The sequence below is a fragment of the Phoca vitulina genome, unplaced genomic scaffold (genome assembly GCF_004348235.1).
Source record: "Phoca vitulina isolate PV1807 unplaced genomic scaffold, GSC_HSeal_1.0 scaffold30, whole genome shotgun sequence".
Classification (NCBI taxonomy): Eukaryota; Metazoa; Chordata; class Mammalia; order Carnivora; family Phocidae; genus Phoca; species Phoca vitulina.
In genome coordinates, this window is record NW_022589733.1 from 511,817 (window position 1) to 535,295 (window position 23,479).

Here is a 23,479-nt window from a genome sequence, read left to right on the forward strand (position 1 = left end):
GAGAAAAGAAGAAAAAATATATTTTTAGACCAATTGCTTTAAGAAGAAAAAATAAAAGGACTTAAACAAGTTTAGCCACTTGGGTTTGTTCAAAACTGAGAACCTAATGGAGAAAACAAATTTGTGGCAAAATTCTAGTAGAACAGCCACACAACTCTGGGGCATTCTGGAGCGAGTATGAAGTGAGAAAATACATTATCCTGCCCTTTTCATGTGAAAAATGGAGCCCACTGGAATACTGTCTTTCAAATTGTGATTCACAACCCACCAGTGGGTCATGAAGTCAAATTGGTGGGTTATGACCAGCACTTTTTTGAATGAAAACAAATACCACAGAATAGAAAATATTTGAGTGCATCACACTGTTTAGCAAACGTTGGGATATTTTTATTTCATATGTGTACGTATGTATTTGTATACTTGTATACTGGCTCTCTAGGTAAAGGCTTTTGTTTTTGATTTTTAGTGAGGATCTGAGTTGATATCAAAATGCTGGAAAGCCACTTTCCTGGAGGACAAATGTTTTGGGGACAGATTTTATGTCCATGGTACCGAAGAGTTCTATTTGTAAACAAAAGTATGAAGCTTTTACAACCTAATAGGGTTTTGGGGCGCCTGGGTGGCTCAGTTGTTAAGCAACTGCCTTCGGCTCAGGTCATGGTCCCAGGGTCCTGGGATCGAGTCCCATATCGGGCTCTCTGCTCCGCGGGAAGCCTGCTTCTCCCTCTCCCACTCCCCCTTGCTTGTGTTCCCTCTCTCACTGTGTCTCTCTCTGTCAAATAAATAAATAAAATCTTTAAAAAAAACAAAAAAAAAACCTAATAGGGTTTTCCCAGCCCCTCTTTCTGAAACATGGAGGAATCAAATCTCAAGCTGCAGGCAATAAGTTCCAAGCCCTTCACTATTATTGTCATTGAGAACACATGCTCAAACTTCATTCTGTCATTACAAGTGTCCTCCTAAGTATGAACTTAATGCCACTTTTATGCCAGTTGGTTTTGGTCGGTGGCATTTTTAATCAAGGTAACAGGTTTTGACATAAGATACTTTTTTCTCCTAAATAATCTTTCTATTTAAAATGAAAATATAAGTAAAAACTTAGCTACACTTCCTTCAAAGGACACATTAAAAAGACAAATGCTGCCTTTCCTAAGAAAAAACAGATACCTTCCATTTCCTCTGAGCCATGTATTTCTGCAGTAATAATTGGGATTTGAGACGAACTTTGGATTTTGAAGCTTTGGCAGGCAAATTATTCAACCACTCATGTTTCAGGCACTGTGTGGCACTCATCCTGCAGCTGAGAAAAGAGAAATTGAAACTGTCAGTTAGGGTTGCCTTTTCTGGTTGTCCAGAAGATGGTTCAGCTGGGTAGGAAGCCTGAGTCAGTGGAACGGATTAATCATCTGGCGAGATTCGTGCCACGTACTAAAAAGGAACTCCTCATGTCTAAAATTCCCCTCCTTAGAAGTACAAGAAAGTCATCAGCAAAATGTCCCTGCCCTGTGTAGAGGGACTGTATCCCAGTGATTAATCATCTCTTCCAGAGAGCTGGGCATCGAGGCACGGAGTAGCAAGGCCAGCTGGGCCTGGAATTGCTCTTAAGAAGTCAAAGAACATGAGCCTTGAAAGAAGCTTGTCTCTCTTTCCAGAGAAAAATGTCAGTTTTGTTCATCTGAATTAAAAATACTTTTCCTCTCATAACTTTTCACCATCAGAAAGAACAAAATAGTAAAGGCCAGGGAACTGTGGGCTGTCTCAGAGCCCAGACGCTTGGGCCTCACCCTGGGTCGTTTGCAATTATTTCTTTATGTCTGATGAGTATCAGAAAACTCCATGGTTCCACCCATGACTTGGATATGGCTGCTGAAAACAAAGTAGGCCTTCATTCTCAACAAATGAGGTTTTCTGGTCTGTATTCTGGGGAAGAACATCTGCATATCTCAACTTTTTTTCAACATTAACCTATTAAAAGTGATAACTCGATAGTAGGACTAATTTATATATGTGGTCCTTTCTAAAACTCTGTCTAGGTTTTATGCTCCTAATTGTTTATTTTTTAATTGATTTCCTTCATCTCTTTCCCTGCTACTTTTTTGCTCCGAAGAGGTAGCGGACTAAGAAACCTTGGACAGAGTTGGTCCAGAGGACACCCAGCACCAGCCTGATATTCACAGCACCCAGATGGGTGGTCCCCATCAGAATGGTTTGAGAATGACGAGCAATGAAGGGTACCTCTTCTCTTTGACGAGCAGGCGGGAAACAAAGTCCTTGGCCTCCTCCGACAGCCCTTCAAAGGTGTCAGCGTCAAAATCCCAGCTACAGTTCACAATGAAATTCATGGTCTCTGCATCTGTTTCCCCTAGAAATGGGGACAAACCACTGAGTCTACAGAGGAGAGAAAGGACCGTCAGTCTGTAGAAGGCCATTATCTGCCAACACGCGACAACAGGATAGAGGTCTTACAAGGTTCAAGCAACATTAACCAGAACCAAGAGAGTTCAAAAGAAAAGCACCCCATTACTTCTCCACAGGAGATAGTCCAGTGTGTTCTGTTAGGGGAAGAAGTGGCAGGACTGAAAATTTAGAGGCATGAAGAGTGTTTGAATAAATCCCCATCATGCTCACCTATTTTCCTTTTAGCCTGAAGTGAAGAATAAATTGAGATCCAGTCCAATATGTCCACTTATCAGGTTACATATTAATTTAAAAATACCTTAGCATGTCTCTGAGACAGCCTGGCTAGTTTAGAGACTACCCCAGGCCTCAGGGCCTAAAAGAAAACTGGTTTCCATAGGCCCCTCTAGAGTGAGGCCAGAGAGACAGGACAGTCTAACTGGCTGGCCTTGGGCCTCAAACTTCCCCCACCGGATGCGTACACACATACAAAGTGTGGGGACACACGGTAGCGACTGTACCATAATGATAAGTCTGGGAGCAAAGCATGACTTGACTGGGCCTCTGAGGAAAAAGCCAAGGGAAGTCACAGAGAGATGAGGATGCTTCGTCAGTGTACATAGCTCCTCTCAGTGCACCCTAACTCTGCTTCCTCCGTGCAGAGAAAACGGCGCAGGGCAGGAGGGACAGGTTAGATGATGCAGCAGCCAGTGTCCTGCCCTGTCCATCTCCTCTCCTTACTGCTCTGCTGTACTGCAGCACCTGCATTTCCTGGCTGGAGAACTTTCTCTCCAGGCGAAGCTGCTTTATCCACCCAGAAGTTTCAGGGAACCAGTGCCCTCGGCATCGGCTCACAAGCAATGACTGATAAGAGTTGGTGTATAAATGCCCTAACTCCCTCCCCGCTCAGATAGAATAACTGTGGAGGGCTGTTCCACAATGGATCCCAGACTTCCCTGCAGGATTCAACTCCACTTGCCCACAGTGGTAAGTGGCTGAATAGCACATGCTTTACCGGTGTCTTCCCCTGTCTCACTTCCCTACTCCTCTGTCGCTGTTTCCTGGGAACACCTCTCAAACGACTCACACTCAAAGTTTTGCTGCTTCTAAGGATACCCAAACTAAGACAGATGGCCCCTATTCTCACTGGGAGCCAGGCTCCTGGGCACTCACAGCATGTAGATAATGACTCCCACACTCCACATGTCCGTAGGGAAGGACACAAATTCATAGTTGACAACTTCCGGGGCCAGGAACTCTGGAGTGCCGAAGTTCACCTTCAGCTTCTCCCGAGGCTTGTACCTGGGGAAGAGGGGGTGCAAAGGGCCATGGGAGTGAGCCCTGAGAGAAGATGTGGAGGCTGGGACTAATTCCAGGTAGGAGCTAGACATTCCCAACCCTTCCTGTCTGCCATGTTGTCTGGACCTCCCAACCCACCACATGCAGTTTACTGAGGAATCATTATACCCTTGGCCCCAACATCAGACTTTCCTAAGTCACTAGGAAGAATCAGAAAACCACAGCCCTCTCCCTCCAAGCAATTACAACGTGAAAAGGGGAGATGATCAATATATCTTATTCAGCATGTAGCCACATGAACACGCACAAATTGGATAGCAGCTGTCTGTGGAGGTCTGCTCTTGTGGTGTGAGCAATTTGGTTGGTGAGATGACAGTAAGAATTAGAGAAAGCAAATATGCTCAATATCACTAATTATCAGGAAAATACAAATCAAAACCACAATGAGATACCACTGCACACCATGACTCCTATAAAACAACCAAACAAACAAAAGACCAGAAAATAGCAAGAGTTGGCTAGGATGTAGAGAAACTGGAACCCTTGCTGGTGGGAATGTAATGTGGTACTGTTGCTATGGAGAACAGTATGGCAGCTCCTCAAAAACATTAAAAATAGAACTACCATATGATCCAGCAATCCCACTTCTGGGTGTATATCCAAAAAAATTGAAAGCAGAATCTTGAGATATTTACATACCCATATTCATAGCAGCATTATTCATAATAGCCAAATGGAGGAAGTAACCCAAGTAAGTGTCTATCGGTAGATGACTGCATAAGTAAAATGTGGTAGATACATACAGTGGAATATTATTCAGCCTTACAATATAAGGCAATTCTGACACATGCTGCAATATGGGTGAACCTCCAGGACATTATGCTAAGTGAAAGAAGTCAGTCACAAAAGACAAATACTGTATGGTTCCACTTTGATAAGGTACCTAGAGTGGTCAAAGTCAGAGACAGAGGGTAGAATGGTAGTTTCCAGGTGCTGGAGGCAGGAGGAAAATGACCAGTTATTGTTTAACCGGTATAGAGTTTCAGTTTTCGCAAGATGAAAAGAGTTCTAGAAATTGCTTATTTAACACTACTGAATTAAATTTAAAAATGGTTAAGATGTTAAGTTTTATGTTATGTGTATTTTACACAATTACAAAAAGAATAAGAATTAGAAAAAAGGTTCTGGGGCACCTGGGTGGCTCAGTCAGTTAAGTGTCTGCCTTTGGCTCAGGTCACGATCCCAGGGGCTTGGGATTGAGCCCCACGTCGGGCTCCCTGCTCAGCGGGAAGCCTGCTTCTCCCTCTGCCTCTGCCCCTGCTCATGCTCCCTCTCTCTCTCTTTCTCTTTCTCTCTCTCAAATAAATCAATAAAAGAGCACATGCTGAGTGAGAGAGAGCATGAGCAGGGGGAGGGGCAGAGGGAGAAGCAGACTCCCCATTGAGCAGGGAGCCTGACACAGGGCTCGATCCCAGGATGCTGGGATCATGACCTGAGCCAAAGGCAGACATTCAACCAACTGAGCCACCCAGGCGCCCCGGTAAATAAAATCTTAAAAAAAAAAAAAAAGGTTCTGGACAGGAAGATTAATAAAGGTTAGAAAGAGAGTTGATGGCTGACTGGGAAAGGAGATGACTGAAAGTGGTTTTTAGAATTTTTAGTCTTTTAGAAAGTCTTTAGCTAAAATGTAATGGGCAACAACCAAGATGTCCTTTGGTAGGTGAGTGGATAAATAAACTGTGGTACATCCAGACAATGGAATACTATTCAGTGCTAAAAATAAATAAATTATCAAGCCATGAAAAGACATAGAGGAAACAAGTCCACAGTAGTAAGTGAAAGAAGCCAGTCTGAGTAGGCTACTGTATGATTCCAACTAGAGGTCATTCAAGAAAGGGCAAAACTATGGAGACATAAAAAGATCAGTGGTTGCCAGGGGTTGGGGTGGGGAGAGGAAGGGAGAGATAAATAGGTGGAGAACAGAAGATTTGTAGGCTTAAAAATACTCCATATGGTACCATAACAATGGATACGTGTCATTATACATTTGTCCAAACCCATAGAATGTCCAACACCAAGAGTGAACAGTAATGTAAAGTATGGACTTTGAGTGATAATATGTCAGTGTAAGTTCACCTATGGTAACAAATGTACTACCCTGTACCACCCTGGTCGGGGAGGCATGACTGGGAGCAAGGGGTATATGGGAAATCTCTCCGCCTTCCCCTCAATTTCACTGTGAACCTAAGATTGTTCTAAAAAAAAAAAGTATTAATTTATAAAATATAATGGACACTTCCTGTTTGCCAGGCTAAAAGTTTTACATATATATAATCTCTTCTCATTCTTACACAGCCCCATGAAGTCTGTAAGATTACTGTCCCCATCTTACAGATAAGGCAATTGAGAATAAAATGAATATTCTGCCAATGTGCCCTGCTTCCCTTAAGCCAGGGAAGTGACTTGTCAAAGAGCTTTCTCTTCCAAATTTGCTGAGAGCCAGATAAATGCAGACCTGGGCCAACACAGCCTACATTGATCCAGTGAAGGAGCTACCAGGATCATCATGGTAGCCTTGCTGAGCGGGAAGCAAGGGACCTAGAAGAGAGCAGGAACCCTCCTCTGGCAACATGCGGCTCCCCTACCCTGCCAGCTGACTCAGGGCCAAGGAGCCGAGCTGAAAGGCACAACAAGCAGCCTACTATGCTCAGACAAGTCCCCAGGGAATGCCACAGCCTCTAGCACCTCAGGGCCAATAAGAAGAAGAGGACAATATAGTATTTGATTCATTGTATGAGGAAAAAAAAAACCTTTGTTAAGTAAATGGATGCAGAAGCCTTGATGAAGATCTTAATTTTGGTTTTGTTGTAAAATTGTTGTTTTCTTTTGAAAATGTACAAAATATCTATCACTAGATAGTAAGTTAATATTTGTGTAGAAATGAAAATTGGTTTGTGTAAATACACACCTTCCAGCAAATGTATTTGCAAATATGATGTGGTCAGTGCTTTGTGACATAAATGTACTTTTTCAATGTGTACTTTCACTTTTTAAATGCATGTTTCGTGTTTCACAATAAAAGATCTGAAACCTCCCTCCATCCCACACAAAAAAGGAGAGAAGACGGAAAAAGAGAGGAGAGAAGACCCAGGCTCTCAGCCCCTGGAAGCCACTTTCCCAGAGGCTGCATGATTGTTCTCACTGCTTCATCTTGCCCCATAGCCACATCCTGTACCACATGACTTCGTAGCTCACTCCCCTAGAGGCAACATATATTGCCCCACCCCGATGACACTGGGCTCGGCCACGCGAGCAGTGCGGGAAGTGACAGCGGGCCCATCCAAGCTAGACTGTAAAAGCCTGCCCTCTAGCGCCTCTGCCATCACCATGAGGAGAGAAAGGGAGACGCCTGGAGCAGACCCGTCCCCACTGATCTGCATCCTGGATCCAAGCCCGTGTCAGCTCAATGACTGGCAATCAGTGATTCCGGACCAGTGGCGCCTGGGTAAATATTTAACAACCAGCCATCTGATTTAAAAAAAAAAAAGTCCTGATTTGCAGCATTTGCCATTTTCAGTGGTATAAATACTGATTTCACCCTGACTGATTGCAAACTACCATCCTGACATCACTGAATGCAGAGCTGGGAAGGGACTTGCCATAGCACACCGTTCCACAGTCTTCCCACCGTACAGATACAACAGGCACAAATGACCTCAGGAGTAGTGAAATGTAGTACAATAATTAGGAAGTGGTAACATTTGAAAATAGTAATCTTTGTTTTTAATATAAGTTCGTTAATTGTTAATTAATGGTATATTTTAACAACTGTTTACAAGGTTCCTTATCATGAGCTGCTATGAGTTGGGTCCAGCGTACCACTCCCCCAGCTGGCTCGCAAATGGGTGGATGAGAATAAATGACTGTTCTAAGCCTCTGCAATTTGGGGTGGTTTTTTTTTTTTTTTTTAAGATTTTATTTATTTATTTGACAGAAAGACAGAGACAGTGAGAGAGGAAACACAAGCAGGGGGAGTGGCAGAGGGAGAAGCAGGCTTCCCGCTGAGCAGAGAGCCTGACGCGGGGCCCCTGGGATCATGACCTGAGCCAAAGACGATGCCTAACGACTGAGCCACCCAGGCGCCCCTGGGGTGGTTTGTTACACAGTAGTACTGTGGCAGTAACTAAGCCCAAAGCTAGGTCAAAATATCCACCAAGACCCTCTCTCCAAATTCCTAGCATAAGGCCCTCTGTGACCATAGAGTCACATATGAGGTGGCAGCTCCTTGCCCTGCCAAAGGATCTGATGAAATAGGCTTGGATTCCAATCTGAGCACCAGACTGGCAGTCAGGAAGCCAAACCCTGCACCCAACATTCTGGAGACCAAACTTAAGATATTTCCCATCCCAGCCCCATCCTTGACCCTTGACAGATTCCCTACTTAGACCCACTGATGGGTCTCACTGCCCAGCCTGGTGTAACGCTGGTCCCTCTTGCTGGATGTCATGGCCTCTGAAGATCTGTGTGTGCCACACACCCCCCCCACTGGCTCCATGACTGGGGCCATCCCCCCACTGAAAATCTCAGCATCTTCTAATAGCTCCACCCAGAAATACCACTTTACTTTCTACAGTTTGTATTATAGGGGAAAACTGGCTTTTCCTCCTTCTTTACAAACATTTACTACTTCTGGCATATAAAATACGCTCTCTCAACCTGCACATTCCCCCCACAGATTCTCCTTCTTAGAAGGACATGCTTCCCAGTCTGGCAAAATCCAATTTGCCAAATGATCCTTTTGCCCAATGGGCAGGTTGCCGGACTGTTGAGGGTGTTTTTGATGTTTTCCTTTCACCTCCCCACTGGAACCTGGGCCTCCGTCAGCCCAGCTCTGCTGAGTGCGGTTTCCTGAGTATCACATGTTTCAGACACCTGCACTTCCCCAGTGCCCAGCAGTTTCATGCGGGTGGCCTTCTCTTCAATGTGGTTCCCCACGTTTATTTTCTTGAACTTGCCCTCCATCTCTGGGCCATTAGCAAAATTATTGTCATCGATGCCTTTGACTTGGTTAAGAAATTTATCTGACAGTTTGGGATGGACTGCTGAGAGTTTGGGGATAGATTTTGACTAACGTGCTTGGTAAGCTGGCCCACAGCCCTTTTCATTCCCCACCAGGTAATTTAGTGGCCTATAGGATAATGTTCCAACATTCAGGACTCCCTATTAACGCCCTCATCTTCACTGTATCTTCTTCCCCCGATCCCACCCCAGCTCCTGCCTTCCCCAAGAGATCCTGTGCATGCGTGGTGTACATCCTATACCAACCCCCAACTTCCACGCACCCCCACCCCCCCACCCCTGTATGCTGGAGCCGGTTCTCACCGGTACACGACAGTCAGTTGTGCCCATCTCCTCCCAATCTGCATTCAGTGACATTGTGTTGGTAGGTTGAACTCAGCTAAAATTAGCAAAGGCTACGAGTCAAACCCATTCCCCACCCTGCCCCCCAGAGCTGATAAACATGTACCAGCATACTACTGCCTGCAGATAACCACACCCTGTCCATCTCTCCCTTCCAACTGCTCAGAGAAGCCTTCCCAGAATCCAGGAGCCTCAGCTGGCAAATCCTTGCTCTGAATTCACAGTTTGTCACTGTAAATACTCATTTGGCAACTGGACATCTGGCAGTTGGGAGGGTACTACATACACATTTGGGAGGGTGTGCATGCTCAGCGAAGACAGTATTGCCCCACTTAGGTGAGCATTGGTTCTTGGAAGTGCAAAAAAGTCTTAGCTATTACAATGCTTTGTGGCTTTCCAAAGGGCCATGGTACATAAACAGATACAAAGGACAACTGCAGCATTAAATTTCATGAGGAGGGGGCCTGGTGATTAGGAAAGAAATGTCTGAAAAGGCTCTTTGGAAGGTAGGCAATGATAATAAAAAATACATTCAGAGACATTGCTCTAGTGGATAATACATGCAAGTGTATAGGATGTATCCCAACTTTATAACACATTATTTAGGAAAATATTAAGCAATTTTTTACATTATGGATTAAATGTGATTTTGAAGCATTTGGGTTGGGGCCTTTGGTATATTGTTCATGAAAAACAGTACACTGTGTAATGGGGATCCTGAAGGTACAGTAGGATTATATGAACTTCCCTCTGCCTTTACTCTCATGACCTCACCCTTGGCCTCCCATCCATCATGTAGGCACTGAAAACGCATCTTTCACCCCTACAAAGAGATAAGTAATGGTACCATTTCACCCAATGGGAGAGGGACCTAGGAAGACTGCCACTGTGGTTTTCACTACTACTTCTGGGAGGCAGGTCTGGACCCCAGAGGCTGAGCTCACGCAAGAGGTTCCGTCTCCACTGTGACAAGGCTGTGCTTTCGTCCCCTTGTGGATGCAGCAGAGGACACCGCTAGGCTTATAAAGTGACAGAAACAACTTCTTTAATTCAGCTCTAGTGTGGAGACCTACCTAGAAAATACGTGATTTCCAGGGAAATGTCATTCCTGGTGGAAATAGAATTCTGGAGGAAGCCTGGAGGATGGGCACACAACTACCCCATATTTGTAGACCATGGATGCTTGAAGGTTTGGGGGACAGCCCTCCTCAATGCCAAGGGTCTGTTCCTGCCATTGCGAAGAACCCACACCACTGACTGTGTGTGCCAGGGGCTAGAGTGTTCATCATACATACGACTGGACAGGATCGTAAATCTATCTATGGATAAACTCTCCTTCACTAGGCTTTAGGCATTTTAAGGGACACTTTTAAAGTCATACGTTTACTTTATGCAGTCATACTTGAGAACCTAGCCACCCTCCTAGGATGGGCCTGCACTGTCAAGGTATTATTCCATTTAACCTTCAAAACTGCCCCATGTCAGCAGGCATTTCATTTGATCATCATTTTACCAAGATTTAACCCAGTCTTGAGAGGCCCAGAACCACATAGTCTGACACCACCCTACACTGGCACATATGCACTTTCCTATTTAAACTACTCACTTCCCAGGGGGCAGGGGTGGTTCTGGATACCTCACATAGCTCAGCACATCCTGGCTTCAGGTCCGGGGGATGAACAGAATTGATCTGAGGACCCCCCACGCAGTGGTCCTCCTTTAACCATCACACCCTCTCTGCTCAGACAGGGGCTTTGAAATACAATTAATCCCACAGCCTTTTAAGGAGAAGCAGAGTCCGAAGCATGAAGCCACCCCACCCCACCCCCGGGTAGTAACAAGGCCTATCTGCACAACCAAAGGCTACCAGCCTCTCAGTGACAGAGCTTTCTGTGTCAGTCCCAAAACTCAAAAATAGGCTGAACTGTGGGTAACCACATCCAAAAGAGCCACAAGCAGCCCCCCAGGAGTTTTGTCCAAGTGCCAAAATACAACCCTCTTACCTTCTGGCCAGTCCAAAGTCAATGATCTTAATTTGATGTCCTGTCTGATTGACACACAGTATGTTCTCTGGCTGGGAAAGAAAGAGAGGTCTGCTTAGCTCAACCAGCAGCCAAGAAGGGGTGCAACTCCCACACTTATGTCAGCAGGCCTCAGTTTCCCAGCCTCCAAGAGAATGAATGGGTCAGGACAGTCCTACAGGCATACTTAGATCACGAAAACAAAGTGGGCTGGCGTGAGACATAAGGAGTGCTATGGATTATAAGGGAACCGGGGGACTTCTGCCCTGTGTAAAGCAGCTCCAGCCTCGGGTCACCATGCAGGAATGCAGGCCCCAGTTGCTCAAGGGAAGCCAGAGTACAGACTTTTATGTGAAAGTTCCATGCTTTTAAATATTGACAACTCAAATTTAAACATACATCCATGTGCGGGAGTTAAACGGAATACCTCTGTGATGTAGACTTGGCCCACAAGCTGCTTGTTTGAGACTATTGGCTTGGGGTCATGGTTCCAAACCCTGGCTGCCCATTAGAATGATCAGGGGAGCTCTTGAAAGTCCCAGTGTCCAGGCTCCAACCCTGACCAGTTATATCACAGAATCTCAGGGGTGGGAACCAAAGCTTCAGTAGTCTGGTCAGGAGATCAGAGCTGTTCAATGTCAATCTCCCATTTTGTGGTGACAGCTGTGACCCATGGGATGGAGGTGGTGGTCTTGATATGCTTCTCCTCTCAAGTTCTTCAGATCAGCTCTGAGGCCCAGAGGGAGCCTGGAATGATGCTTGCTGCTTGTGCAAAACAAATTTGGATGGGGTGGGGGTGGGTGCACGCGGAGGGTTTATGGTAGAACAGCCCTGGAGATCTGAGGCCGGGTGCCTGAGATCTAGGGGTCTATGATCTGGGTCTGTGTCCCTAGGTGAGTCCCTTCCCTTTCCTGAAACCTCAGTGTTTCCATCTATAAAATGGGAATAATAACCACTTCCTGCCTTCCTCCTGGGAAGGTAAGAGGATCAAATCGCATAACATGCATGAAAACATTATACAGCTTTCAAAGCAAATGTCAGGTACTATTTCTCCCAACAGAAGGTTTTATTGTTATTTATGTTACAATGGAGTCACGCAATTCCTCAGATAGGAGCAGGAGAATGGTGACTTAAAGTCTCCATGTCTTCATTATAAGGTCTAGAACAACACTGTCCGATAGAACTATAATGTGAACTACATATACAATTTAAAAATTTTCTAGCAGCTGATTAAAAAGGTAAAAAGAAATAAGTGAACTTAATTTTTATAACAGCATTATTGAAATATAAATAATAAATATAAACAATAATGATGATATTATAAAAGTCATCATTTTAAAGTGTACAATTCCATGGGTTTTAGTATATTCAGAGAGTTATGTGATGACTCTAATTTAAGAACATTTTTATCTCTTCCAAAAAAACACAGCTCATACCCATCTGAGGTCATTCTTCATTCTCTCCTACCCCTAAATCTTGTAATCACTAACATATTTTCTGTCTCTTTGGATTTGCCATTTGGACATTTCATAAAATGAATTATACAAATACTGGCCTTTTGCATCTGGCTTCTTTCATTTAGCTTAATGTCCTTGAGCTTCATCCATATTGTAGTATGTATCAGTACCTCCCTCATTTCTTTTCAGAACTGAATAATATTCCATTGTATGGATATACCATATTTGTGTATCTATTCATCTGTTGGTGAATATTCAGGTTGTTTTCACTTTAGGGCTATTATGCATAATGCTGCTAAGAACATTTATGCACAAGTTTTGGTATTGACTTACGTTTTTGATATTCTTGAGTACATACGTAGAGGTAAAATTACTGGGTCATGTGGTAACTCAGCATTTAACATTTTAGGAACTGCCAAACTGTTTTCTAAAGTGGATGCACAAATTTACAATCTCATCAACAATATATGAGAGTTCCAATTTCTCCACATCATAGCCAACACTTCTTATTGTCTGTTATTTTTATTTTTTATTTTAGCTTAGTCTAATGGGTGTGAAACAGTATTTCACTGTAGTTTTGATTTGTACTTCTCTAATGACTAATGATGTTGTGAATCTTTTCATGTGCTTATCATCCATTTGTATATCTTTATTGGATAAATGTCTATTCAAATCCTTTGCCCATTCTAAAATTTGTCTTTCAATTATTGAGTTGTAAGATTTATTTACATATTATAGATACAAGTCTCTTATCAGATATATTGTTTGGAAATATTTCTCCCATTCTGTGGGCTGTCATTTCACTTTCATGATGATATACTTTGAAGCATAAAGGTTTTTAATTTTGATAAAATCTAATTTATCTATTTTTCTTTCCTAGCTTTTGCTTTTGAGTCATTTCTAAGAAATCATTGCCTAATAATCCAAGGTCACAAAGATTTACTCCTATGTTTTCTTCTAAGAATTTTATAATCTAAGTCACAATCCATTTTTTGTGTATAGTATCAGTGTATTCTTTTGCATGTGGTTATCAGGCATGGTGTCCATTGAAAAGATTATCCTGTCCTCGTTGATTTGTCATGGCACAGTTATCAAAAAATCAATTGACCACAAATATAAGGGTTTGGTTTTGGACTCTCAATTGTATGCCATTGAGCTATCTATTCATCCTCATACACATAACTCATTGTTTTGATTTCTGTAGCTTAGCTGTAAATTTTGAAATTGGGAAATGTGCATCCTTCAACTTTGCTCTTCTTTTTCGAGGTTTGTTTTTGCTATTCTGCATCTCTTAAATTTCCATCTGGATTTTAGGATCAGTGCATTAATTTCTGCAAAGAAGCCAGCTGCAATTTTGATAGAGATTGTGTTCAATCTGTAGATCAATTATTGCCATCTTAACAAAATTAAGTCTTCCAATCCATGACCATGGGATGTTTTTCCATTTATAGGTCTTCTTTAAATTCTTCTAATAATTTTCTGTGGTTTTAAGAACATAAGTCTTGCACTTCATCTGTTAAATTTATTCCAACGTATTTTATTGTTTTTGATATTTCAGTAGTCCCCCCTTCTTCATGGAGGATACATTCCAAGACCCCCAGTGGATGCTTGAAACAACAGATAGTAGCGAACCTTATGTATGCTATGCTTCTTCCTATTTATACATACCTATGATAAACTTATAAATAACCTATAAATTAGGCACAGTAAGAGATTAACAACTAATAACAAAACAATTATGAAAATATACTATAATAAAAATTATGTGAATGTGGTCTCTCTCTCTCTCAAAATATCTTTTTCTACTATACTCACCCTTCTACTTGTGACGACATGAGATGACAAAATGACTATGCGATGAGAAGTGAGGTGAATGACATAGGCATTATGATGTAGTGTTCAGCTACTACTGACCTTCTAACCATATATCAGAAGGACGATCATCTGTTTCTGGACTGTGGTCAACCACAGGTGACCAAAACCATGGAAAATGAAACCAGTGATAAGGGGAGGACTACTATATTGTAAATAGAATATTTTTCTTAATTTTATTTACAGATTATTGATTGCTAGTTATAGAAATACAATTGATACTTACACATTTGTCTCATATCCTTTAACCTTGCTGAACTCATTTATTTGTTCTAATAGTTTCCCTCCACCCTCCTTAGGATTTTCTATATGCAAGATCATGTCATCTGAGAATAGAGACAGTTTTACTTCTGCCTTTCCAATCTGTATGCCTTTTATTTCTTTTCTTGTCTAATTGTCCTGGTTAGAACCTCAAATACAATGTTTAATAGTAGTGGCAAGAGCAGACATCCATGTTTTGTCCCTGATCTTAAGGGGAGAGCATTCAACCTTTTACTATTAAGTATAATAGTAAATGCTGTGGGTTTTCCATAGATACCTACTTTATCTAGTGTTTTCATCATGAAAAGTTGTCTGAAATTTTCAAATCTTTTTCTGCATCTATTGAAATGACTCTATTGATATGGCATATTAGATTGATGATTTTCTTATGTTAAGCCAACCTTGCATTCTTAGGATAAATCCCACTTTGTCATGTGTATAATCCTTTTTATATGTTGTTGTATTCAGTTTGCTAATATTTTATTGATGATTTTTGTATCTATATTCATAAGGGATATTGGCCTATAGTTTTCTTTTCTTGTGATGTTTTTGTCTGGTTTGGGTATCAAGATGAGACTGGCTTCAGGGCGCCTGGCTTGCTTAGTAGGTACAGCGTGTGACTCTTGATCTCAGGGTTTCAAGTTCAAGCCCCACATTGAGTGTAGAGATTACTTGAAAATAAAATCTTAAAAAAAAAAAAAAAAGATGAGACTGGCCTCATAAAATGAGTTAGGAAGTGTCCCCTTATCTTTTATTTTTTGGAAGAGTTTGTGAAGAATTGGTATTAATTCTTCTTTCAATTAAATCTTCTTTAAATTGGTAGAATTCACCAGCGAAGCCACAGGGGCCTCGGCTCTTCTTTGTGGGTAGTTTTTGATACTAATTCCATCTCTCGTTACAGGTTGATTCAGATTTTCTATTTCTTCTTGAGTCAGTTTTCAGTGGTTGTGTCTTCCTGAGAATTTGTTCATTTTATCTAAATTATCTAACTTGTTGGCATACAATTTTTCATATTATTCCTTTATAATCCTTTTTTCTTTCTGTAAGGCTAGTAGTGATGTCCTTTCTTTCAATCCTGATTTTAGTAATTTGCGTATTTTCTCTTTTTGTCTTGGCCAATATAGCTACAGATTCGACAATTTATTGATCTTTCCAAAGGCCCAACTTTTGGTGTCACTGATTTTCTCTATTGTTTATCTATTCTGTGTTTCATTTATTTCTGCTCTACTCTTTATTATTTCCTTTCTTCTGCTGCTTTGAGTTTAACCTACTCTTCTTTGTTTCATTTCTTAAGATGGGATCTTAGATTATTGATTCAAGGTATTTCTTCTTATTTAATATTGGTGTTTGCAGCTACAAATTTCCTCCTGCTTTAGATGCATCCCGTAAGTTCTAGTATGTTGTGTTTTCATTTTCATTCATCTTAAAATATTTTCTAAAACTTAACTCCAATAATATATTTTCTTTAACCCAGTATGCCTAATATTTTATCATTTCAAGAGGTTATCAATATGGAAAATATTAATGAGATATTTTCCATTCTTTTTTCATATTAAGACTTAGAAATCTAGTGTGTATTTTATATTTACAGCACATCTCAATTCAGATACTAAATTTTCATCAGAAATATTTTAGATGTACTAAGATTTCATGAAATTTATAGTTGAAAAATAAATTCACATATTGAAGTCATTCCAAATATACTTAAAAGTATACTAATAACTAAATAGAGTGTCAGCTTTTAAATTTAAATAAATTAACATTAATAAGATTTAAAATTCAGTTCCTCAGTCACACTAGCCACATTTCAAGTGTTTAATAGACACATGTGGGCTTGTGGATATTGTATTAGATAGCAGCCCTGGGGCTCTTTCTCCATGTGTTTTTGTTTTGTTTTTTGTTTGTTTGTTTTTTTTTAACATCTAGGGGCACATGGGTAGCTCAGGTGGTTAAGCATCTGCCTTCAGCTCAGGTCATGATCCCAGGGCCCTGGGACCAAGCCCTGTATCGGGCTCCCTGCTCAGCAGGGAGTCTGCTTCTCCCCCTCCCTCTGCCTACCACTCTGCCTACTTGTGCTCTCTCTCTGCCAAATAAATAAATAAATCTTTTTAAAAAATAAATATCTGAAGGATTTTTTTTAAAGATTTTATTTATTTATTTGTCAGAGAGAGAGAGCAAGAATGAGAGAGAGCACAAGCAGGGGGAGCGGCAGGCAGAGGGAGAAGCAGGCTCCTCGCTGAGGAAGGAGCCTGATGCAGGACTCTATCCCAGGACCTGAGCCGAAGGCAGACACTTAGCCAACTGAGCCACCCAGGCGTCCCACTTTCTTCATGTTTTAATCCATACAACACCCCTAAGAGGTAGATACTATTGTTCCCCATTTTACAATTGATGAGCTTATGCAAGATCAACCAATAAGATCAAGGAACTTACACAAGATCTCATGGCCAGGAAGGGACTGAACCAACACAAGCCCTGTTCCTGGCTGGGAAATGGGCCTTAGCAATGATCATCTCCTGCTGCAAAGACACAGGGTTGCCCCAAAAGCTTTTTGACCCAGAACCACAGAGCAGAAGCCTGAGCTTCCCTTAACTGCCAACCTCAAGAGCAGCTCATCCAGAAGCTCTGGAATTAGCTCTAGTGATCTAGGAAGCCTGAGGCCAATTCCCCACCATCTCCATCATTTTTCTCAGAACTCCAACCTTAGAGTCTGATGTCAATCAGAAAAGATGGTCAGAAGAAGCAATGTGCACCCACAAAGGTCTGGCCAACCTACCTCCCACCTTCTGTGGGGAGCCACTGAAATTCCTAAAAGGAGTTGTAGAGAAACACCCTCCTTTTGGCCCAGCAGAGTGGGAAACCACAGAAACAGCCACCATGTATCAAGTGCTTATTACCAGCCCGGCACTGCACCCAGTGCATGACACTCCTGTGACAATCCTAGTAGACAAAAGAGAGTGTAACACATTCATTCAATGGAATATCACGTGGCCCTTAAAGAGAATTAGAAAAGATGTCTACAATGTACTGTTAACTAAAAAAGTAAGTTTAAAAACAGGATGTATAGCATGGTCACCTTTGTGTGTGTTTGTGTATCATGCCAAACATCTAATAGAGAGGACCTCTTAGCATGGAGACTGGATGGGAAGAAATTTCACTGTGTATTTTACACATTTCTATATTGTCTATATTTGTTATGTTTCTATTTTAATTTTTTAAACTAATCTTAAAATTTTTTTAAGTTTTAAGTTTTTATTTAAATTCCAGCTAGTTAGCAGTGTAATATTAGTTTCAGGTATACAATTTAGTGATTCAACACTTAAAACATACAACACCCAATGCTCATCACAAATGTACTCCTAAATATCCATCACCTATTTACCCCATCCTCCTACCCCACCTCCCCTCTGGCAACCATCAGTTTGTTCTCCATAATTAAGAGTCTATTTCTTGGTTTGTCTCTCTCTAAAGATATTTTTAAGGAAAAGAAGGTCATTGTATCATTTAATCTTCAAATAACACTGAACCAATTACCCACATTTTACAGATGAGAGAACTGAGGTTCAGAGAGCCAGCACGACTCATTTACTCCAGAACTAGGAGATGGCAGAGAGCCAGGAACGGAAGCCAGGACCGTCTGTTGATAGAGCTCTTTAAGGTAAGAGAGCAGCAGCAGCTCCGGAACCCTGGGCCCCCTCCCCCCACCACATGCCCAGGTGGAGCCTGACCTTGAGGTCCAGGTGCAGGATGTAGTGTTGATGGAGGTAATGCACACCCTGGCAGATCTGCTTGGTGAACAAGATCACAGCCAGTTCAGTCAGCTGGTACTTCTCCTCTGTGATCCGGTCAAAGAGTTCACCCCCATCCACACTGCCAGGGCAAAGGGAGAGGCAAACATTGGCCTAAGCGAGGCTCTCAGAGGACTTGTCCACTCTTATCACCAAGAGTCAAAAGAGGCTGACCCAGGTAAGCCTGAGGGTGCCACTGACATCTGGGGTTTTATGGAGATCTTTGTTCTGGCCTGTTCCCAGCTCAGAGTGCAGGTGGTAAAAAGGAATTAATGGGCCAAAAGGAAGACTGGGGATTGTCTTCAGTGTTGATAATCCAGGCTCACTCTGGATACTCTGGGTCAAAGTTATAAACTCATTTGCCTACGGGGGCCAATTAATACTTACATGGCAAGAACCCAAAATGGGCAAAAAAGACCAGACGTGAGACAAGTTTTCATAAAATACAGCCCTTAGTCTATCTTTGTTTTTTCACTCTTGGTAGAGACATGACATGACAAACCCTACCAGAAGGAAAATAGCAACACAAGCACAGAAATAAACAGCCTCTGAGCCCCTGGCCTCAGCTTCAGGGTAGCTGGGAATGGTGGGGACTATGGCAAATGGGAGACTGGTTGCCCTGTCTACAAGGGTCAGCCAGTGCGAGCTCCAGCACACCATTTCCAGCTAGAAATGCAGGTCCAGCTAGATCTTTCACATTTTTAAGAAAAGCAAGATAGCTGGGTTTCAATATGAAATTTCCCAATTTCCAATTGTTAACACCTAAATCAAAATTATTAAAAATTATGTAGGCCAAGCTGACATATATCTACAGGTCAGTCAGGTTTACTGCTGGTTTATGACAAATGGCTTTATCCTCCATGCTCCATATTGGAGGTGATGACATTCCCTAGATATCCCAGAGAGGGGAAGGGAAAGGGAGAGTTTTGCCTAGAACCACAGCTCCAAGCCCCAGTCCTGAGTCCTGGCCCACAGAGAAGTCACTGCTCCACCTCCCAAGACACTCACTACTCCATGACGAGGGTAAAGCTGTTCTTGCTCTCAAAGGCGTCATAGAGCTGGATCAGGTTCACATGGCTGAGCTGGTTCATGATGTTGACCTCGTTCTTCACATCCTCCTTGCAGAGTCAGACGGGAGAGGAGTTTCCAAGAAATGGGTCAGGAAGATGAGCCAGCTGCGCCTCCCAAGACACATGCATGCCCACATCCTCCTTTCCTGCTCTCACATCAGGTCTCCAACTCACTACCACCCAAACCAGGTTCTTACAACAAAAGGGACCTTAGTTCAAACCCCCCATTCCACAGATAGGAAACCTGAGGCCCAAGAAGGAAACCTGGAGGTCCAGAGGGACCCTGCCACCCAGGGTGTGAGGTGATATGCTGAGCAGAGTGTGGGAGTCATGGAAAAGAGGCAGGGAAGGTGGCAGGGTTCCTGATCAGCATGCAGGGGCCTGGGGGCCAAGAAGGAAGTATAGGAGCCTTGAACATGGCCCAAGGTACTGGCTGGCCCAGGGCAGATGCCTCACCCGGTCCTTGGCACTCTTCACTTTGATGATCTTGGCTGCCAGCGAGAGGCCCGTGGACTTCTCCGTGCACCTGTGGACCTGGCCAAACCGGCCTCTGCAGAGACATGATGGTACGGTAGGCTGAGAGCCCAAGAGGCTCATCCCATACATGGTGGGCCATCCTGCACCCCGGGCTTTCTGGTCCTGCCCTTCGTTCATAAACACCATGGGGGTTACCCTGCACCCTGCAGGTACTGCAGTCATCACCCCCACACCACATGGCTGCTCCTGAAACCTGGAGAAGACCTTCTTCACCCTATCACAAGTGGTCTGTGCTACGCCCCAGGGGACCACCTCCCTCACTCCACACCACCCGGCCTGCCTACCACCTCCAGTGTATGGTTCCCGTGCCCATACTGTGCGGGCCTCCTGCACCCTATACTTCGTCCCACACCATGTGGGCTCTCCTGCACTCACCCACTCTCTGTGGACTATCCAGTCACTAGCATGCTGTGACCTTGACCTCCGGGCCTTGGCTCCTGATCAACCCCCTCCTGAGAAGCATCCAGCAGCACGCCAGCTTGGGTCTCTAGGTGTCTCTGGCCCACCCCTCCTGCTCTTGCCCCTCATCAAGGCAGAAGCCCACCTACCCTCCCAAGACGTCATGCTGGCACACTGTGTAACCTGCTGAGGTCGAGGTCTCCTTGACACTCACCACCCGGTGTTCGAAGGGGGCTGGTGGGGCTGAGCTGTCATCTGTTTGGGAGACAACAGTCTGTGAGCCTCCTAAGTGCAGCCTGCACCTCTCAGCCACCCACTTGGGTCAAGTGACAAGCCCCTCGCCCTTCCCAAGGATCACCTCATTGGAGTCACCCGTATGGCAGAGGAGTGAGCTGAATTTCAGAGAGGTATGGTGACTGGCCCAACGGCACACAGTGAGTCAGTGACAGGTGGGATTCAAACCCAAGTCTCCTATCACCTACAGTGTACGCTTTGCAAGATGGAGAAGTTCTACCCAGTCTGTTCACTGAAGTTGAGAGGGGACCCGGGATGGATCAGTGCAGCCAGCAGGAAACGGAAGGCACCCTTGAACAGGGTAATCAAGCAGAATTTAATGATGGACTATGTTTGAAGATACAGGCAGGGGGGCAGACACCAGCCAGGGCGGTGGGACAGGGAGGCGGCTGGAAAACAAACACCCTCCCCCCTCCACTTGCACCCTCTGATCTCCTCACAGAGCAAACAGCCCGCGAGGTAGCCCACAGCGGGTCGGCTTCTGGGGGAGCGCCGGCAGTGGACAGTGGGCCTGGAGGGGAAACAGAGCACACCAGCACTTGGAAAGATAAAAATGGCCTAAGTTTTCGGGAAAAATCTTGCCCTTCAGCGGTTGTGTGAACCTAGAAATGTTGCATGAAATAAAGGAATAAAACAGAACACCAAACACGATGACTTAAGCTGGTTTGCGTATTAAGGGCTGGGAGACTCCGTGGCGGGAAGTCAGCGGCTGGGTTGGGTTTTTCTGGGCTTGTCACGGTTCACTCAGAGTTCCACCAACGACTCATGCCTCTGAAACCATATACCCAGTGCCGCGAAAACACGGCTATTTTCTCTTAGTTCATCTTAATAAGAGCAGCTTTTTGCTCCCCGAAGTAGATGTTTACCTTGAGAGAATATTGCTCATTCCTTTTTGTATCTGCAAAGGCAAGCCCTGAGCCCCGGACCACAGAGCTAATGAGTATGGTTCCTGCTGCTGCTGTTCTTCTGGGACCCGGAAAGGTCTGAGTGTGTGTCACAGAGATTCCAAATCGAGCATCTGGCTTGACGTTTCCTCTGCTGTGTGCTGCTCCGGGTGGCTGTACAGCGACCAGGCGTGCACGCGCCGCTCCCGAGCCGGGCAGCCAGGGCCAGATCCTGGCTGCGTCCGCACTGTCTCCGTGGCCCTGAGCGTGGCCCTTGACCTCTCCTGTGTTTCCATTCATCCCCACTCCACAAGCCCGTGAGGGTAAACGCCGGCACGGAGGCACCCGGCTCGGCACACAGACAGCCCACAGTCCACGTGGCCTTTGTCACCACCGCGAGCCTCAGAAAGGCCTCTGGAGTCTCCGCCTGGTTTCAGCAGCGTTTCAGGAATGAAAGGAAGCCTTTGGCCACATGGGGACCAAGTCGTACAGGTGGAGGGGAAGCAGCTGAGATGTCACTAAGACAGGGCAACTGCAGAGCCCAGAAGTGGCAAGGGGCCCCGGGGTGACTGCAGAACACACAGCCCTTCCTCAGGGACTTCCCGGAATTCCAGGGCAGGAAATCCGCAAAGGTGGCCTTCCTGCCACCACATGGGATGAGGGCTCAGACCAAGGAGGGTGTGACCCTAAGCGCTGGCGGAGTTGAGGGCGCTTGGGTCACAAGAACACAAGGATGCCCCCCACCACCACTGGGGCAGAGAGCAGGTCAGCAGCCCCCCACACTCTTCTGTACCCCGGGATGGGATCTCACTCACTGGGTGCGGCAGCCAATATTAACACCACTTAATAGATGTTCTTTTTAGCAGAAGCCTTCTCTGGCTGGATCCAGAATGACACCCATGGTGGAGAGCCCAGGCAGGCTGGTGGCTTGAGAAACCCACCCAGCTGGGCCGCATGGGCTCCTTCCTCCCCTACTGCCACAGTCACCCCCAAACTCAGCCCACTGCAGCTGCAGGCCTTGCTCTCCAGCCCCAGCAGGCACTGGCAGGCCGTTCCAAGTCGCGGACTCCCCCCAGACCCACATTCTCTCTCCCTGGAAGCTGCAGGAAAGCCCCCTGGGAGAAGGCCCCCAACCCCGCTCACCCTGGGGCACCAGCAATGGGTTCACTTACCCAGAACCACGCTGCCAGGCTCCTCTCCAGGGGGCGTCCTCCTTCCTGCTCCATCTCTGCCCGCGCCCCCGGCTGTGCAGTCCTCCCCGGGCTCAGCGTTTCCTGCACCCTTGCCTTTGTCCTGCTGCCAGCCCGGGCCTCTGGCATCGGCTCCTTTGTCCCTCCTGGCCCCGCTTGGTCCTGTGGCTGACTCGGCCCCAGGCCCCTGCTTCTCCTCTGCCTTTGCTCCCTCACGGCTGCTCCGTTTCCGCAGTGGGGAAACCTTGCCGGCTCCTTTCGGGATCTGTTTTTCTGACTTGGTTGCAGGGGTCTGGGGCGCGGGCCCAGGTGGGTCCTGCTCACCTGGATGGGCAGCTGCCGGAGCCTCCACAGGGGTTGTGGGTCTGAGGCTGCGCGCTCGTGTCACAAGCAGCTCCCCGGGGGTGTCCGTCTCCTGCACATGGATGGAGATCCTGGGGCAGAGAGAAAACACGGCCTTAAAAGCAAGGACTCGCGAGTCACCACAGACCTGGGTTCAAATGCCTACTGCCACCATTCAAGGATCACGGCCTATTGGCCTCCGTTTCTCATCCAGAAAAAGGGACCTTGCGGTTATTATAATAGTAAG

General features: G+C 44.8%; 1 protein-coding gene across 4 annotated transcripts in view; it reads right to left on the reverse strand.

The window, feature by feature from the left end:
• Positions 1-23,479, reverse strand: part of MYLK3 (myosin light chain kinase 3) — a 50,311-nt gene that overhangs the window by 905 nt on the left and 25,927 nt on the right. For all 4 annotated transcript variants that reach the window (XM_032424264.1, XM_032424263.1, XM_032424265.1 and 1 more), the window contains 9 exons: positions 22,873-23,324; positions 20,672-20,777; positions 20,043-20,136; positions 19,525-19,634; positions 18,457-18,598; positions 11,121-11,191; positions 3,571-3,699; positions 2,236-2,388; positions 1,168-1,300 (listed from right to left, as the gene is read on the reverse strand). In XM_032424264.1, coding sequence (XP_032280155.1) covers positions 1,168-1,300; positions 2,236-2,388; positions 3,571-3,699; positions 11,121-11,191; positions 18,457-18,598; positions 19,525-19,634; positions 20,043-20,136; positions 20,672-20,777; positions 22,873-23,324 — 1,390 coding nt within the window. The remainder of the gene's footprint in view (positions 1-1,167; positions 1,301-2,235; positions 2,389-3,570; positions 3,700-11,120; positions 11,192-18,456; positions 18,599-19,524; positions 19,635-20,042; positions 20,137-20,671; positions 20,778-22,872; positions 23,325-23,479) is intronic.